At 35.5% G+C, this 18,329-nt stretch overlaps 1 protein-coding gene across 1 annotated transcript in view; it reads left to right on the top strand.

Annotated features, from left to right (window-relative positions):
* The window catches only part of LOC136382985 (protein hinderin-like), a 34,101-nt gene that overhangs the window by 4,275 nt on the left and 11,497 nt on the right, over nucleotides 1-18,329 (top strand). Inside the window, exons 2-4 of the mRNA XM_066352421.1 lie at nucleotides 1,638-1,673; nucleotides 2,333-2,475; nucleotides 10,869-10,963. Of these exons, the coding sequence (XP_066208518.1) occupies nucleotides 1,638-1,673; nucleotides 2,333-2,475; nucleotides 10,869-10,963 (274 nt within the window). The remainder of the gene's footprint in view (nucleotides 1-1,637; nucleotides 1,674-2,332; nucleotides 2,476-10,868; nucleotides 10,964-18,329) is intronic.

Here is an 18,329-nt window from a genome sequence, read left to right as displayed (position 1 = left end):
AGAATATTCTGCAAATTCATCATTATTGTATTTTCTAATTGAATACAGTGCCAGAGGAAGCATATCCTGAGTTGTCTTGGATTCCCCCTCCCTCCTACCTGGATCCTTTATTCCATTTGTGTATTTCCAACAGTAAATAATTACGCATGTATTGAGCACCTATTGTATGTGCTAGCCCCAAGAGATATAAAAAATGAATCCATTTTCACTGTTAAATAGAGTCTGCACAAATTTATTTTGTAGAGTTTTTATAGTTTGGATGTCACTGAATTGGGAAATTCTTTCTCTTCTCCTGTGTTAGCTGCTTTCAGTTTCCTTGTAATATGGAGTCTATTTTTTTTGTACGCTTACTTGTCTTATGTGCCTTTTAAAATATCAGCTCCATCCCTAATATCTGAGGGAATTTAAAGATTAGGGGCATTGGCTCTGGCAGGGTAGTCCAGTGGAGAGCATTGTCTCCTATGTTAAGGTTGTGGGTTTGATCCCAGTCAGGGCACATACAAGAATCAACCAATGAATGCATAAATAAATGGAACAACAAACCAATGTTTCTCTCTCCCTTCCTTCTTTCTCTTTCTCTCTCTCAAATAATAAATTGAAAAATAAAAATAAGTTAAAAAATAAAGTTTAGGGGCTTTAGTTATCAGTCAAAATCTTGAAGCTGTGATAGCGCATATGCTGCCCTGGAAGGCTGTTAGAAACCAGCTGACTGAAACATGTGGACTTTTTAAACATGTTATTAAGTTGACTGTTCTACTCCATCCTTTTTCTGGAAGAAAATAGTTCATAATTGATTTGTCTGGAAATCTTAGATAAGAAAACATTTTATCAAAGAACAGATAACTTTAGAGTTTTCTAGATCACTAGAATGTTCAAATGTTCAGATGCTTCTTTCCTGCAAGTACTATTAAACTGAGGACATATCTGGATTTATTGATAGATATGGTTCTGAATGACTTTTTTTTTTTTCTGGAGAGAACACTCTTATTGTATTGGTTCTCTTTCTAAAGCAGTGTTACGATCTTAGCAGCATGTCTAACTTTCCCCTTTTGAAATTAAAAGTATTATAGTTCTTTTTGTCTTAAATTTCTTCCACTTGTTAAATAGTAGGGCTTCCTGGGACATTTCTTGTATGTACTATAAGGAATAAAAAAACTCTTTGTGTTTGCATGATTGAGTTGCCCTCAAACAGTGTTTGTTTTTCAAAGATAAAGCTCATTTTGAAATTATTTCTTTATGCCTAAAATAACTTGACAGTTCTCCAGTATTGAGCAAACTGGAGCACTGAACTCTTGGTTTACAAAAGGAGAGGAAATGAAAGGAACCTAACAGCAGAATTCATAGAGCAGAATCTCTCACTTGGGAGTAATAATGGATAAAAGGTTTATAGAACAAGGCTGTCCACCCACAATTTTTACAAAATATGTAGTTGTGACTATGTAAGAATGAACTTTAAAAGAATATTAACTTTTCTATATTTAATTCAATTACTTTGTTTTCTAGTTTTGGTCTTAAAAGCTAGTTATAAATTCCAAGGTCAGTAGAAATTAAGAATTATAACAAAAGTACAGAACAGAAGCAGCATTTGGATGTTGGATAATCTTTGCTAGTATTTTCCTTCATGTCTTCCTGCATAGTTTCTGATGAAGAACAATCAGTAGTATATGTTCCAGGTATGATTTTTCTATTAATTTGGTAAGCATCATTTGCTTCTTAAATGTTAGAAGAAAGATAAAACATTAGGACAACTTTGAAAGTATAACTGGATGTGGAAACAGTTCATTAGAACCTAAAATTTAAAAAAAAACCAACTGGTATGACTCTATTAAGGTTCAAGCTATTGTCTTGTACTTCATGTATTAAGGGTCAAGAGATTTTCTCATTTTTTATATTACAAATAATAGCCTAAACTTAATATTTCAAAGAAAAGTGGGAAAACTTCTTGATATAGAGTTTATGCAATAGGCTCGTTGAAGTTTACTAGTTATTACAGATGAGTAATAAAACAGAACTATTGAAAGTACCCCAATTATGTGACAAATAAGATCTTTAATTTCCCTTAATTTAGGGTATGTGTGGCATGTTGTAATTTATTGGTTTTAATATGATTTATGAACGTGCTAGCACCATATAAAAGTATTTCTGTTGAATCTTCGATGTATTTAAAACATAATCTTTTCACGATTTATTATTTATTAAGAGAGCTTTCAAATGAAGAGTTTTCCCTATTAGGCCCTGTAACGTAGAGAATATCAGTGGAGAGGTTGATGGGGGGAGGGCTTAAGAGAATGAGAAGGTTTAATTTGAAATCTTATTTGATGGAAATCCTTAGGAATTTCTACAGAAGGAAATATCAGATCAAGACACAAGTTGATGAGTCCAAAAGCTAATGCTAAATTTAAGACTTCCAGGATGACTGCTGCTTCAATCTCCATGGAGTCTTTAAAAGGTGCGGGAGATTCCATAAATGAACAGGTCAGTAATTTCTTGTTTTTTTTTCTTATTCTCCAATTTTTATAAATACTGACCAGTAACTGATTTTTCTTTGCTGACTGTCAGTGCCAATTCAGTGCCAACAGGAATATCTGATTTGGGATGTGGTGAAGAAGGAAACGTTATTTAGTGCAGAACAGCTCAATGTGATACAGTAGTGTTATGAAAACAGAACGGCTGTGGAACAGTTCTGTAGTGTTATCTCTAAGTTAGAAGCAGCACTGTTGTTTCACAGCACTGCCCTGGGGCAAGACCCTCTTCAACTAGGCAGCTCTGCTCTGGTCTGGTCTTTTCCACCTGCTTCGGTCCACTTTGCTATACACCAGTCTGTTCTGTTCTAGTCATCTCTGCTCTGGTTAGCTATCTTCTTAGTTTCACCTACAACTGGAGAAATGCCCTCTTCAATCTTCCCAGAGCCAGAGGGGATATAACATTAAAAGACAGAAATCCATGCCCCTGGTCCCTCATTGGTCAGTCTGTGCTTATGCAAACGAGGGCTCCAAATCCTTGTAGTTACATTGGTCCAAAAAGCACTGTCCTCATTGGTCAGATAGAGCTGCTCTGATTGGTTGGTAAAGATGTTCATGGTGATATAGTTGCATAGCTCCAGTTCTGGAAAGTCTTGACTATACTGGTTAAAATAGCATTCCAAGAACTCCTGTTTAGAAATGACAGCTAACCTCTGTTTTTTTGGGGGTTTTTTGTTTTTCTTTTAAGTCCATTTAAGCCACCCTGAGCCCTTCTTAGTAGGGTAACTGATATATATGTGTAGAAGAATTTTTGAAAGAACATTAGATGATCTGTAAACATTCTGAAAATGGATACAGAGGCTTCTCGGATGCTTTGATGATGCTTGGTATGAATATAAAGTGTTTAGCTCCAAAATATCTGGGCTTGCTTTAGGCCTTAGTTAAGACAATTTATTATCTTGGTATGTCTCAAAGACCTACATTGTGATTTACGTGTAGTATGTCAAATTGACAACATTTTTTTTTTTTTTTCTGAAGCTGGAAACGGGGAGAGACAGTCAGACAGACTCCCGCATGCGCCTGACCGGGATCCACCCGGCACGCCCACCAGGGGCGACGCTCTGCCCCTCCGGGGCATCGCTCTGCCACGACCAGAGCCACTCTAGCGCCTGGGGCAGAGGCCAAGGAGCCATCCCCAGCGACCGGGCCATCTCTGCTCCAATGGAGCCTCGGCTGCGGGAGGGGAAGAGAGAGACAGAGAGGAAGGAGGGGGAGGGGTGGAGAAGCAAATGGGCACTTCTCCTATGTGCCCTGGCCGGGAATCGAACCCTGGTCCCCCGCACGCCAGGCCGACGCTCTACCGCCCAGCCAACCGGCCAGGGTGACAACATTTTTTATTAAGCATTTTTTATGATTTTTTTTGTTGTTGTTCATTTGAATCTGTTAGTTGATAATGAATAAACCCTTAAATAGAAGAAAGATATTTTTATTAAAAGAAAATTAGCTTTCATTGTTGTTGTTGTTACTTCCTTCGCTTGGAAAATATCATAAGGACTCTTCTTTTTTATAGTCCAGTCATTGATTTCTCCTTTATCTTTGCCTCTTTAATAATACTCATATATTCTTTTGACACATGGGCTATCTGACTGGCTTATTTGCTTTTGGTTATATATATTTTGTCTTCCCAAAGGAAGTTTAAGTTATAATTTGGCAATCTGTGACCTTTGGAGTCCAAATATGCTTGCCACCTGTTTTGTAAATAAAGTTTTATTGGAACACAGCCACACTTATTCTTTATTATCTATTGCTACAGACTGTATGCCCACAAAGCCAAAAATATTCACTGGTGAGTTTTTTATAGAAAAAGTTTTTCAATCCCTGGCTTATGTTCTTGATGAAATTTCCAATATCGAATTTGTTACTAATTATTGTGTTGAATAGTCTGTGGGATTTAATTGTGTTACATATATCCCCAACGTACTCACTTTACACTGCGATGTGAATAGTTGAATTTGCAAGTTCTAATAAAAAATTTAACCTTTTTTTTTTGATAAAATTGTTTGTTTTATGTTCAACTATAGCCTTTTGGATTAAGTCCATACTTTTTTATGATTCGATTGGCTTATTAGCTATAAACCAATAAGTCTTTGTTGGGCTATTTCACTGGCTTTAGGAATTCTATTACACATATTTAATTTATCACAGCCTAATTTCAAGGGATAATTTCCTACTTTACCTGTAATTTAAGGCCTATTGAACAGTATAAGTCCTGAGTTTTGTGATATTTTCATAAATTTTCTATGCATGAACAAGAAAATATATTATTATTTTGCTTTAAATAACTGTCTTATTTCCAAATTGAGATATAGTTCACTTATATAATATTTACCTTTTTAAAGTAGACAATTCATTGGCTTTTGCATATTCACAAAGTTGTGGATCCATCACCACAATTTAATTCCAGAACATTTTCATAACCCCAGAAAGATGCTCCATGGTCAGTCACAGTCTCTCTCCATTCTCAAACCGTCTCAGCCCCCAGTAGCCACTAATGTACTTTTAGTCTCTATAGGATTGTCTATTCTCGACATTTCATATAAATGGAATTGTATAATATGTGGCCTTTGGTGACTGGCTTCTTGCACTTAGGAAAATAATTTCAAGGTTCATCGATATTGTGTTATATATCATTACTTCATCCCTTTTTATGACTGAAGACACATTTTGTTTAGCCATTCATCAGTTGAAGAACACTTGAGTTGTTATGGTTTTTAGCTATTATGACTAATACTGCTATGAACATTGATGTACAAGTGTTTATGTGGATATATGTTTCCAATTCCCTTGGATATATCTATATATCTATATATATATCTATCTCTATATCTAGAAGTAGCATTGCTGAGTCATTAATAATTCTATGTTTAACCTTTTGATGAACTGCCAAAGCAGCTATATCATTTTATATTCACATCAGCAATTTATGAGGATTCCAGTTTTTCTACATACTTGCTAACACTTATAGTCTTCTTTTTTATTATAACCTTCATAAAAAGTTTGAAGTGTTGTACCATTGTGATTTTAATTTGTATTTTTCTGATGACTAATAATGGTGAGCATCTTTTTATGTGCTTCTTGGTCATTTGTATATGTTCTTTAGAAAAATGTTTACTCAGATCCCTTTCAGTTGGATTGTCTTCTTCTTAAGTTACAAGTTTTTTATAGATTCCATTTACAAGTCTCTTATTAGCTCTATGATTTGCAAATGTTTTATTCCATTCTGTGCATTGTCTTTTCACTTATTGGTGTCTTTTGAAGCAATAAAGTTTTTAATTTTAATGAAGTCCAATTTATCTATTTTTTTCTTTTGTAGCCTCTGTTTTGCTGTCATGTCTAAAAAGCCATTGTCTAATCCAAGTTCTCAAAGATTTACATCAATATTTTCTTCTAAGAATCTTGTATTTTTAGATTTTACACTTGGTCTTTGATCCATTTTGATTTAATTTTTATAGATGGTGTGAGTAGTGACCCAACTTCATTGTTTTGCATGTGAATACCTGGTTATCCCAGCATTATTTGTTGCAAGACTTCTTTTCCCTTTGATTGTTTTGGAATCCTTATTAAAAATCTCTTGACCATAAGTGTAAGCATTTATTTATGGACTCTAAATTATACTCCATTGGTCTGTATTTCTATTTTTATGCTAATAATATGCCGTCTTAATTATTGTAACTTTGCAGTAAGTTTTGGAATAGGAAATATGAGTTCTCCAAATTAGTTTTTCTTTTTCATGATTGACTCTTCTGGGCCCCTTGCATTTCCATAGAAATTATAGAATCAGCTTGTCAAATATTGCACAAAAGACAGCTGGGATTTTGACAGAGATTGCAGTGTATCTTTAGATCAATTTGGAGAGTACTCTCAACTTAAAAATTGTAAGTCTTTCAATCCTTGAATATGGTGTGTAAGATGTCTTTTCATTTATTTATGTCTTCTTTAATTTTCTCTTTTTTTTTTAAGAAAGAGAGACAGGAATGGAGAGAAAGAGAGGGAGGAGAGAAATGAGAAGCATCAACTCATAGTTGCTTCACTTTATTTGTTCATTGATGACTTCTCATTGGTGCCTTGACCAGGGGACTCAAGCTGAGCCTGTGACTCCTTGCTCAAGCCAGCAACCTTGGACTTCAAGCCAGTGGCTATAGGATCACGCTGATGATTCCATGCTCAAGTCAGTGCGCTCAAGCTGGTGAACCCGCAGCGTTGGGGTTTTGAACCGGGACCTCAGCGTCCTGAGTCAAAGCTCTATCCACTGTGCCACCATTGGTCAAGCTTGTCTTCTTTAATTTTTTTTTCATAGATGTTTTATAGTTTTCAGCATACATATCTTATACTGTTTTTATTAAAATTATTTCTAAGTATCAAGTAGTTTTATTTGTTGATGCTATCATAAATGGAATTGTTTTCTGAATTTCTGTTTTGGATTATTCACTTCTAGTATATAGAAATACAATTGATTTTTGTTTGTTGTCTTGTTTCCTTCAACCTTTCTAAATGTACTTACTTCTAATCTAATAACTTTCTGGTGAATTCCTTACAGTTTGTTACGTGTAAAATCATACCATCTGCAAATCGAGGTGGTTTTAGTGTATCCTTTCCCATTTGGACTTCATTTATTTCCATTGTTTTAAAAGAGGTTTAACAATACAACAAATGTTTTTAGATTTATCCATTTAGTTCTGTATTTTTTTTCATTTGAAATCAGTAATAACATTTGCGATCTGCCTAAAGTACTTTCTTTAACATTATTGTAGTTCATATAGGCCCAGAATGACTTTTCTCAGATTTTGTATGCCTGAAAAAGTCTGTTCTTCACTTTTATTTGAAAGAATTAATATGTATATGATGTTAAATTAGGGTCATGGTTCATTTATCTGTATGGATAGCTTATTGGTCCAGCACCAGTTGAGACCATTTTTTCCCCACTGTATTATAAAGTGATGCCATTGTAAATCAAGTGACTGTAGAGGTGTCCTCTTCCCTTATTACGTCATCTTCTTTGGTAATTCCTGTCATGAATTTTTGCTCATTATTTTTTATAGTCATGGGTCAATGGACGTTTTCCGTAAAGGGCCAGATAGTAAATATATACTTTAGCCTATAAGAGCCACATGGTGTCTGTCTAAAGTACTCAACTCTGCCACTATAGTGTGAAAAGAGTCATATATATGTCTCAATGTGTAAATGTATGTACATGGCAGTGTTTTAATAAACCTTTATTTTAAAACAGACGGTGGGCCAGATTTGACTTATAGCTGTTGTTTTCCAACCAGTGTCCTGTGTGTGTGTGTGTGTGTGTGTGTGTGTGTGCGCGCGCGCGCGCCCCCGTGCATTTATATATTTATTTATTTATTTTTCTTAAGTGAGAGGCAGGGAGGCAGAGAGACAGACTCCTACATGCGTCCTGACAGGGATCCACCCAGCAAGCCCCCTATAGGGTGATACTCTGTTGCCCAGCAACTGAGCTATTTTACCTCCTGAGGCGAGGCCATGGAGTCAGCCTCAGTACTCAGGGCCAAGTTGATGCAACCCTGTATGGTTATGGGAGGGGAAGGGAGAGATAGAGAGAGAAGTGAGGGAGGAGGGGTGGAGAAGCCGATGGTCGCTTCTCCTCTGTGCTCTGACCAAGAATTGAACCCGGGACATCTATATGCCAGGCTGATGCTCTACCTCTGAGCCAACCAGCCAGGCCCCTATATTTGTTTTTTAAAGAATATTTAACTTTATATGTTTCAAACCTTATATAAATTAACTCATACTTTGTATATTGTGTGATTTGCTTTTTTACTCAACATTATGTTCATGAGATTAATTTGTTATATTTTATCACCGATGTTCTAGTTATGGTTTAGCTAGTTATTTTAACTAAAAATACTTAATATAAAGACTTGTTACATTAGTGCTGGAGAACCAAAAAGGCAAAAAGAGAACCTTCCTTACCACATAGGTAGTAAATGCAACAAACAACTACTATTTCTAGGGCTGGGAAAACAGGTGGAACAAGTGGAATTATTAAAAAGGAGAAGCTTTGAGGAGGAGGCGCTCAGAACTGGAGCGTGGCCCTCTGGTGGTGGGGAGCCAGCCTGACTAGCACTGCTGTCCCTCAGGAGACAAGATAAAGGCGGGCTCTGTGAGGACATGAAAAATTGCAAAATAGAGTCAGCTCTTCTCGCTGAGGTGACACTGACGAAGGAAGGAAGCAGAGAGGAATGAATATGTCCTTTCTTCTTCCAACAACACCTGGTCTCCCTCTAGTTCTTCCTACTGGCAGTTTAACAGCCATGTGGCATAGAAGAAATGAGGTTTCCAGAGGCTCGGCCCCAGCATCAGAAAGCAGGGCATGGAAGGGTGGGTTTGAAGATGAAAGTCAGTAACATAACAGCTGGGTCCTCTGGAATTCCACAGTTTAATCATTCTCTAGTTGGTAATACCTAGTTCTCAGGTTTTTGCTGTTAAACACAGTGCTGTGAAAATTCTTACACATGTGCAAGAGTTTCTTTTGTTTGTTCTTTTATTCACTGCACCTTTACGAATTGTCTTTTCATGGGTTATCAGCAGCTTCTCCCGTTGCCAAATCCAGTGACATTGTTCACATTCTGTTTAGCTTTCTCAGTCATTATCACTGTTAACCCCACATTGTTCTTGAAACTTTTTCTTTTCTCTCTCACAATATTATATGCTTCTGATCCCCCTCTTGTCTTTTCATATATACATTTTTTTCATGGATTTGTAGGTTATTTTTAAAAACTAATAATTTTTCTTAACTTTAAGTGAAAATTTAAAGCAGAAGAGAATAAAGAAAATAATAAAGATCTAGACATTCTCCGTAATATTATATTGCTAAATTTTTCATCTTTTTCTCTGACTTGAGAGCCAGGTGGACATTTCCAAACTTCCTGCCTAAGCATTTCTATATGAATGTCTTCTTGGCATCTTAAATTGACCTGATGTATCTAAAACCAATTTTATTTTCTTACCATTCCTCTTTCTCATTTCCTTACCATTCCTCTTTCTCATTTCCTTTTCTATCCTCTTTTCCATCTTTCAGTATTTCTGTTATTCATTATAAGGGTCTTGGATTATTCTTGACTACCAGAAGTAACTGAACTGACCTATTTTGTGCTTATGTAAATTCCAAAGAGCATAATTCCTTCTTTTTTTTTTTTTCATTTTTTCCGAAGCTGGAAACGGGAGGCAGCCAGACAGACTCCCGCATGCGCCCGACCGGGATCCACTCGGCATGCCCACCAGGGGGCAACATTCTGCCCCTCTGGGGCGTCGCTCTGTTGCATCCAGAGGCATTCTAGCGCCTGAGGCAGAGGCCACAGAGCCATCCCCAGCGCCCGGGCCATCTTTGCTCCAATAGAGCCTCTGCTGCGGGAGGGGAAGAGAGAGACAGAGAGGAAGGAGAGGGGGAGGGGTGGAGAAGCAGATGGGCGCTTCTCCTGTGTGCCCCGGCCGGGAATCAAACCCGGGACTCCTGCACGCCAGGCCGATGCTCTACCGCTGAGCCAACCGGCCAGGGCCAGTTCCTTCTTTTTACAGATTACCTCCAGTTCCCTTGTGACTCCCTGAGTTTTAGGGCTTTAAAGACCCCTGTTAATGATGTTCAAGTCCTGGGGGAATTATCTGTAGCACAGGAGGCAGGATAGTGCAGTGGTTAAAGCACAGGCTCTGCAACCTAGTTTAGTTTTGATCCTGCTACTTAACAGCTATAATCGCAGACAAGATAGGTATCCTCACTTTAAAATAAGAATAATACTTACCTAGTAGCATTATTGGGAAATAAGATGGATTAATACATGTAAAGTAATTAGAATATCCCTGGCATGCAGTAAGCACTTGATTTGTGTTAGCTATTATTGGTAGTAGTATTATTATTCTTTGGTCTAGTACCCTTTGGAACAAACGTCAGGGTATTGAGAGGTTAGAACCAGGTGCATCTGCTTCCAGTCCTAGTATGCTTTTAAGCGGTGCTATGCTTAAGAAGGGTTTTCAGTATCTTCCATGAGGTATCTGTTTCTGTGATATTCACCAAGGGAAAGTGTTTTTTTGTTGTTTGTTTTTTTAAATATTCCCTAGTATTTAAGCAGGGACATTCTGCATTTGAGTTCTTTCTGTCTGCCTTTTATGTATAAATTTTATGATGTCCCCTAGTGGGCAGATAGTTCCTCAGCCTGTTTTTAGTTCACAGTAAGTTTTAAATGAAACAGGCTCGTTGTGTTTCCACAAGATAAAAGGTATCTAAGAAATTTCACCTACTGTGCTTATTTTGAGCAATTTCTTGAAGAGTCTTAAAAATTGTTTTTAGTAAAAGTTAACCAGGAATTTTTTTTTTTTCTGCTTTAGAATTTCTGCAAGGGAGGAATAAAGAGTGCATCATTGAAGGATTTATGTATTGAAGACAAAAGACGCATTGCAAATTTAATTAAAGAACTGGCCAGGTGAGACAAAACCTTATATGAAATACATTATTAAATAAGAGAAAATTCAAGAACTTTAGAACAGATGAATTCCATTTTTCTCTCTTGATTTTATGTAATTATAAAGTGTGTCATAATTTTTATTTATATAAGATTTAATTCACTGAAATCATTACTTTTTTGAATTATTTTGAAATAATTTTAGAAAAATTGCAAAAATATCGGGAATGAGGAATGGGTAGTGACTGCTAATGAATATGAAGTTTATTTTTTGGGAGGATGAAATGTTCTAAAATTATATCATGATGTACTAAGTATACTAAAATACTCTAAATCTAAAATCCATTGACTTGTACCCTCTAATGGTTGAACCTTATTATATGTAAGTATCATATCAATAAAGCTCTTAAAAATGGATTCTCACACTTTTCACATAACTTCCTCTAACTTTGTCACTCTGAATACCATAATGCAATTGTCAAAAATTAACACTGATACAATAGTATTAATTAACCACAAGTATTCAAATTTTACTAGTGTTTTCTCTCATTTTTTTCACTAATGTATTTTTTCTGTTCTAGTATCACATTTTGTATTCAGTTTTCATGTTTTCTTAGTCTCCTTATGTGGAGTAGTTCCTTAGTCTTTCCTTGCCTTCTATGACTTTGACTATTTTGCAGAATACTAGTCAGCTATTCTGCAGTATTTCTTTCAATTTGGAGTTCTCAGGGGGTAGGTGATGATTATATTGCATTATGATATATCATATTGCATTATGATGTGTGATGTTTGTATGCCATTTCTCATGGTTTTAACTATGGTAACTTGGTTAATGTAGAGATGTAGAGTGTACTAGATTTATCCCCTGAAATGTTATGTAATTTATGAATATATAAAGGAAGTCCATGGGGACTATTCAGATATACTGGGTTGTTTTCTGAAGTTTTTACCCATTGTTATAAGCATTGAGTCCATCAGAGGAGTTTTCTTGGAACAACTATATTACTGTGATGTTCTAATGTTTACATTATGTTTCCCTGTTTATTTTGCATTTATTAATTGGAATTATTGTTTAAAGATGTGTTGCCCTATTTATTTTTATTTACTTACGTATTTCAGTATTTATTTTTTTAATCAGTATCAGATTCATGGACATGCATTTTATTCTAATCCAGAACTCACAGGAAGAAAAATAAGAATAATAAGATGGTACATTTTTTTTCTAAAAAACTTTTTATTTTGAGGTAACTGTAGATTTATCTCCATTGGTAACTCTACACAGAGAAAGAACCCGTATCTCTTTACCTAGTTTTCACCACTGGTAGTATTTTGATTTAACTATAGTGCAATATCAGTCAGGAAATTGACAACTGATGGAATTCATCAACCTTGTGTAGATTTCATATGTACTCATTTGTGTATATAATTAACTCTATGCAATTTTATCACGTGTAGGTTTATGTACCATCACACAGTCAAGATACAAAACAGTTCTGTTACAAGGATCACTTGTCATGTCCTTTTATAGCTATTACTACCTTCCTCCCTACCCCCTTCTCTAATCTCTGGCATTCACTAATCTGCTCTTCATCTCTTTAATTTTGTCATCTCAAGACTGCTATATAAATGGAATCATACAGCATGCAACCTTTTGAAATTGGCTTTTCCCACCTGCTTAGCAAAATTCTTTAAAAATCTTTTGAAGTTGGTACCTGTATCAAAGTTGTTCCTTTTATTGCCGAACAGGATTGCATGGATGGATGTACCACAGTTTATTTCACCATTCACTTATTGAAGGCTATTTGGATTGTTTCCTGTTTTGACTGTTATAAATAAAACTGCTGTGAACACAGATAGTTTTGGCATGAACATACATGTTCATTTCATGAACATGTATGGGATACTGTATCAAAAATACCTGTATAGTTTTGTTAAGAAACTACTGAACTATTGTTGAAAGTGGTTTACCACTTGACATTCTCACCAGCAATGCAAGAGTGATCTAGATCCTCTGCATTTTTGCCAATGTTTGTTACGATAATTTTTTATTTTAGTCAACCTGGTAGGTATTTAGTGTTACCTCATTGTGATTTTCATTTGCATTTCTCTACTAGCCAGTGGTGCTGCTGAACATTGTTTCATTTGCTTATTTGCAATTTATTTCTTCTTCACGAAATGTCTGTTCATCTTTTTTGCCCATTTCCTATTGAAATGTTTGATTTTACTCTATTGCTGAGTTTTGAGAGTTCTTTGTGTTTTATATACAAATATTTTGTTGGACACATAGTTTGCAAAACTTCTTTTATAATCTGTGGCTTGCCTTTTTATCCCCTATACAGGATCTTTCATACAGCAAAAGTTTTCAATTTTAACTAGGTCCAATTTATCAGTTTTTTTCATTTTATGCAGTATGGTTTTTTGGGGTTTTTTTTGTGTTTTTTTTTTTATTGTCAAGTCTAAGAACTCTTTGCAAAGCTTTAGTACCTTAAGAGTTTCTCCTGTTTTTTTTTCCTTAAAGTTTTATAGTTTTATATTTAACTCTCTGATCCATTTTGAGTTAATTTTTATATAAGTTGTATGTTGAGGTTCTTCTGCTTTATTTATTTTTGCCTACTGATGCCCTATTGATACAGCACCATTTGTTGAAATGTTTTTTGCGCCTTTATTAGCAATCAGTTGGGCCTATTTGCATGGGATTCTAATCCATTGATCTATGTGCCAATCCTTCTGTCAACTGTCTTGATTAATGTAGCTATAGAGTAAGCCTTCTTCTGGATAGAGTTATTTGTTCCACTTTGTTCTTTTAAAAATTTATTTTAACTCTTCTTGTTATGAGCCTTTCTTTAAGAATTTTAAAATAAGATTGTCAATGTCTACAAAAATCCCTGCTGGTATTTTAATAGATAATTACATTAAAAATACAGACCAATTTTGGGGAAAATTCACATCTTTACTGTACTGAGTTTTCCAATCCATGTGTATAGTATGTCTCTCCATTTATTTAGCTCTTTGAGTCATCAGTGTTTTGTAAGTTTTGGGATACAGATCCCGTATATTATTTTCTCACATGTATATCTAAGTATTTAAAATTTTTAGAGCAATTATAAATGTTATTGTGTTTTAAATTTTGGTTTCCATTTATTGTTTCACGTTTGTTTGTTGTTGAAATATGACTGAATTTTATGTGTTTATCTTGATTCCTGCTGCCTTGCTTAACTCACTCTGTAATTCTAGGAGTTTTACTGTTGATTCTTTGGGACAATGACATTTATGTTATTTGTAAATAGGGACAGTTTTATTGCTTTCTTTCCAATGCATATGCTTTTTATTTTATTTTTTCTTACCTTATGGTGCTGGCTAGGACTTCCAGTGCTATGTAAATAGGAGTGGTGAGAAAGGATATCCTTACTGTATCGTTGATTTAATATGAAAATTATTCAGTCTGTCATCATTAAGTATAATACTTGCTGTATATTTTTTATAGGTGCTCTTTATAAAATTGAGAAAGTTTTCTTATATTCTTAGTTTTATAAGCGTTTTTATTATAATTGTATGCTAGAATACTTTTTGTAAATTAATATGATTTATGAATTTTCTTCTTTAGCTGTTGAAATGTTAGATTATATTAATTAATTTCTGAATATTGAACCTGCCTTTCCTACCTATAACGTTCTTATATATGTTTTTTTATACATTCCTAATTTTGACTTTCTTATTATGATGTTTGGAATTTTTACATCCAGGTTCTTAGAGGTACTAGACTAGTTTTCTTTCTTTTACTTTTTTTTTTTTTTGTTTAGTTTGGTTTTAATATAATGGTAATAGCCTTTTAATATGAGTTAGGAAGTGTTCTCTTTTCTGTTTTCTAGGAGAAATTGTACAAAATTGGTTAATTCTTCTTTAAATTTTTAATAAAATTCTCCAGTGAAATTATCTGGTCCTAGAGATTTCTTTATAAAGATCTTTTAAATTACAAATTCAATATTTTAATGGTTACAAGATTATTCAAGCTGTATATTTTGTCTTGATTGAGTGTTGGGAGTTTGTGGTGTTTGAGAATTGTTCCATTTTTCTAAATTGTCAAATTATGAACATAAAGTTGTCTGTGGTATTCTCTTATTAACTTTTTAATGACCACAGGATCTATAGTGCTTCATTATGACATTATTGATTTGGACTCTCTTTTTTATTTTTGTCAGTCTTGTTAGGTTTATCAATTTTATTGAGTTTTTTCAAAGAACTAGCTTTTTGTTTTATTGATTTTTCTCTATTATTTCTGCTTTCTGTTTTATTGATTTTTGTTCTTTGTTATTTCCTTCCTTCTGTTGCTCTGGATTTATTTGTTCTTTTTCTTGTTTTTGAATGTGGGAACTTTGAGACCATTCCTCTTTTCATGTAAGCATTTAGTGCTGTGAACTTCTCTCTCTTTACTGCTTTCAGTACTTCCCACATATTTGATCTGCTGTAAGTTCATTTTTATTCAGTTCTATATATTTTTAAAAATTTCCTTTGATACTTCCTCTTTGACCCATGTATTATTTATTTAGAACTCTGTTGTACGAGTTCCAAGTATTTGGAGATATCCCTCTTGTCTTTCTATTATTGATTTCTAGTTTATTTATTTTTTTGTCTGCTTTTCTTTTATTTTATTTTCCTTTTATTCTTAATTAATTTTAATGGGGTGACATTGATAAATCAGAGTACATATGTTCAGAGAAAACATCTCTAGGTTATTTTGACATTTGATTATGCTGCATTCTCATCACCCAAAGTCCAACTGTCTTCCGTCACCTTCTAACTGGTTTTCTTTGTGCCGCTCCCCTCCCCCAACACTCTCCTTCTTCTCCCCCCCCCACCCATAACCCCCACACTCTTGTCCATGTCTCTGAGTCTCATTTTTATGTCCCACCTATGTATGGAATCATATAGTTCTTAGTTTTTTCTGATTTACTTATTTCACTCAGTATAATGTTATCAAGCTCCATCCATGTTGTTGTAAATGATCCGATGTCATCATTTCTTATGGCTGAGTAGTATTCCATAGTATATATGTACCAAAACTTTTTAATCCACTCGTCCACTGACGGACACTTGGGCTGTTTCCAGATCTTCTCTATTGTGAACAATGCTGCCATAAACATGGGGGTGCATTTCTTCTTTTCAAACAGTGCTATGGTGTTCTTGGGGTATATTCCTAAAAGTGGGATAGCTGGGTCAAAAAGCAGTTTGATTTTTAATTTTTTGAGGAATCTCCATATTGTTTGGTTTTATTCGTTTGGTCAGAGAACAATTTTAAAAAAATTTTGGAGGTTTTTTTATGGCCTAAGATATGGTTGATCTTGTTGAATGTTCATGAGTGCTTAAACAAATATTTATAATTGTAACTCTCCTGGCTGACACTGAAGAACTTGGTTTATATTATCTTTAATATATTTACATTTTTATTTAATCATGCTGTCTGTAACTAAACCTCCATCAGCACTGCTGCACAAAAGCGTTCCTTATCCTGCTGGAACTCGGATTCCCCATTTCAGTCTGCTAGTCCCCTCACAGTGGATGTCCCCCTCGCCCTGCTTCCAGCACACCAGTTCAGGCCCTACTCTGCCTGAGTTCCTCCACATTGTGCTCTCCTCACTACTCACCTGTCCTCTTTCCTCTGCTTGGGCTTGGACACCCCACACCAGACTACCCCTTTACAGCTGGGTCCTCCTTACCTTTCTCTGGCTCCACAAGTCCTCTCCCTTGTGTAGACTTCCTCTTCACTCTCCTTAGACCAGTGGTTCTCAAACATTTTGAAGTCTGGATGCATTTAAAATCCTACAAATATTTGTAGGCGCACTATATACAAATTTCTGAGAAATATGTTATAATCATTAAGTCAAATATTAAGGAAAAAAAAAAGTCCAAGCATGCTTTTATGGTAATTAAATGAAATAAATATGACAAAATTAAATTTATTCTGACATTAAAAAACATTTTTATGGTACATTTTTTGAATTATGCCTTTTAGAATTCGTAAAAAAGAGGGGTTTAAATACAGAAAAACAACAAAAAAGTTATCTTTTTATATATATAGATACATTCTTAGGAAGATTTAGTAAATTCAGCAGGTCCCAGCGTGAATGTGTTAAGTTTTTTCATTCCTGTATTTATGAGAAATATGAGCCTGATGTGTCCTAGCAATTTCTTCAATGTTTGGGCATATATTTGAAAGGCAAACTCTCATTTCCTCGTCAATACATTGAAGAATTCCTCTCTTTTTACTCTTAATTGTGTTGTGGGTAGAAAATCCTAATTCACATAAATAGGATGTTGAAAATTGTAGTAAGGTGTTCAAAGCTTTTTTAGATAATGCCTCATAGTCTTCTTTTCTAGAAATCCAAAAGGTTTCAAGAGACAATTCCTTATGTTTAATCATCAATCCAAAACCCCCACCATACATATCATGTTAACTTTACACCAAAGGATAGAAGAAACTTGCCTCCAGTCTTTCTGGGGAACATGGGGGGTAGTATAAACAATCAGCACCACAGCTTAACAGCCTTTTGCAACCTAATCAGGCAAGTGAGGTGGGGGGTTGGGCAGACTGTCAGTTTACAGCCAATTTCCCACACCTTTGTCCCCCAAAAATCTAAACTACAAAAACCCTGTTGGTTTGTTCGTTCCCAACAGGCACATATTTCTCTGGAATACCATAGGGCACACTGGAAATCTTCTAGGGCACACCAGCGTGCCCTGGCACCCACTTGAGAACCACTGCCTTAAGACTGACATTCCACCAGCCTGCCTCTCCTTGATGGTAACCCTCCTCACTTTGCCTGGGCTCTCATACTGCACACAGGGCTGCCTCCTGGGTGTATGTCCTCTTCAACCTTGGGCTCTGATAACCTGCTTCAGGTTAGCCCTTGGTGTGGATGCTCTCTACTCTCTGTGGGCTTCTCGACACTAGCACCCACTCCCAAGCCCTGCATTAGAGCCTTCCTCACCACTTGGGCTCTGAATCTCTACGCCAGGTCAGTTCCACACCTTTGCAGGAATACTCACATCAAATATTCACAGACTGATACCCATGCTGGGCTCCTCTTCCTCTTCCACATGGATACTCTTCTCATTCTGACACCTGTGCCAGCCTACCCTCATGTGTTGACACCCTTCTCAACCTGTTTGGCCACTGACATCCTACGGGGCAAACCTGCTGATATGCCCTCTTGACCTCACTCTGACGCTGACTGCACAGCCCCTGTCATGTTTTATTTAGCACTTACTTGTTCAGGAAGAAAAAGATAAGTAAAACATGAAGACAAAGAGGAAATGAAAGTTCAACTTTCATTTTAGAAAAGAAAAAGGTTTTCTCTTTGAGTATTTCCTTTTCATGAATAAACACATT

Source organism: Saccopteryx leptura, chromosome 11, assembly GCF_036850995.1.
Source record: "Saccopteryx leptura isolate mSacLep1 chromosome 11, mSacLep1_pri_phased_curated, whole genome shotgun sequence".
Classification (NCBI taxonomy): Eukaryota; Metazoa; Chordata; class Mammalia; order Chiroptera; family Emballonuridae; genus Saccopteryx; species Saccopteryx leptura.
Note: the sequence above shows the minus strand (reverse complement) of the source record. Positions and strands in the feature narration are given on the sequence as shown.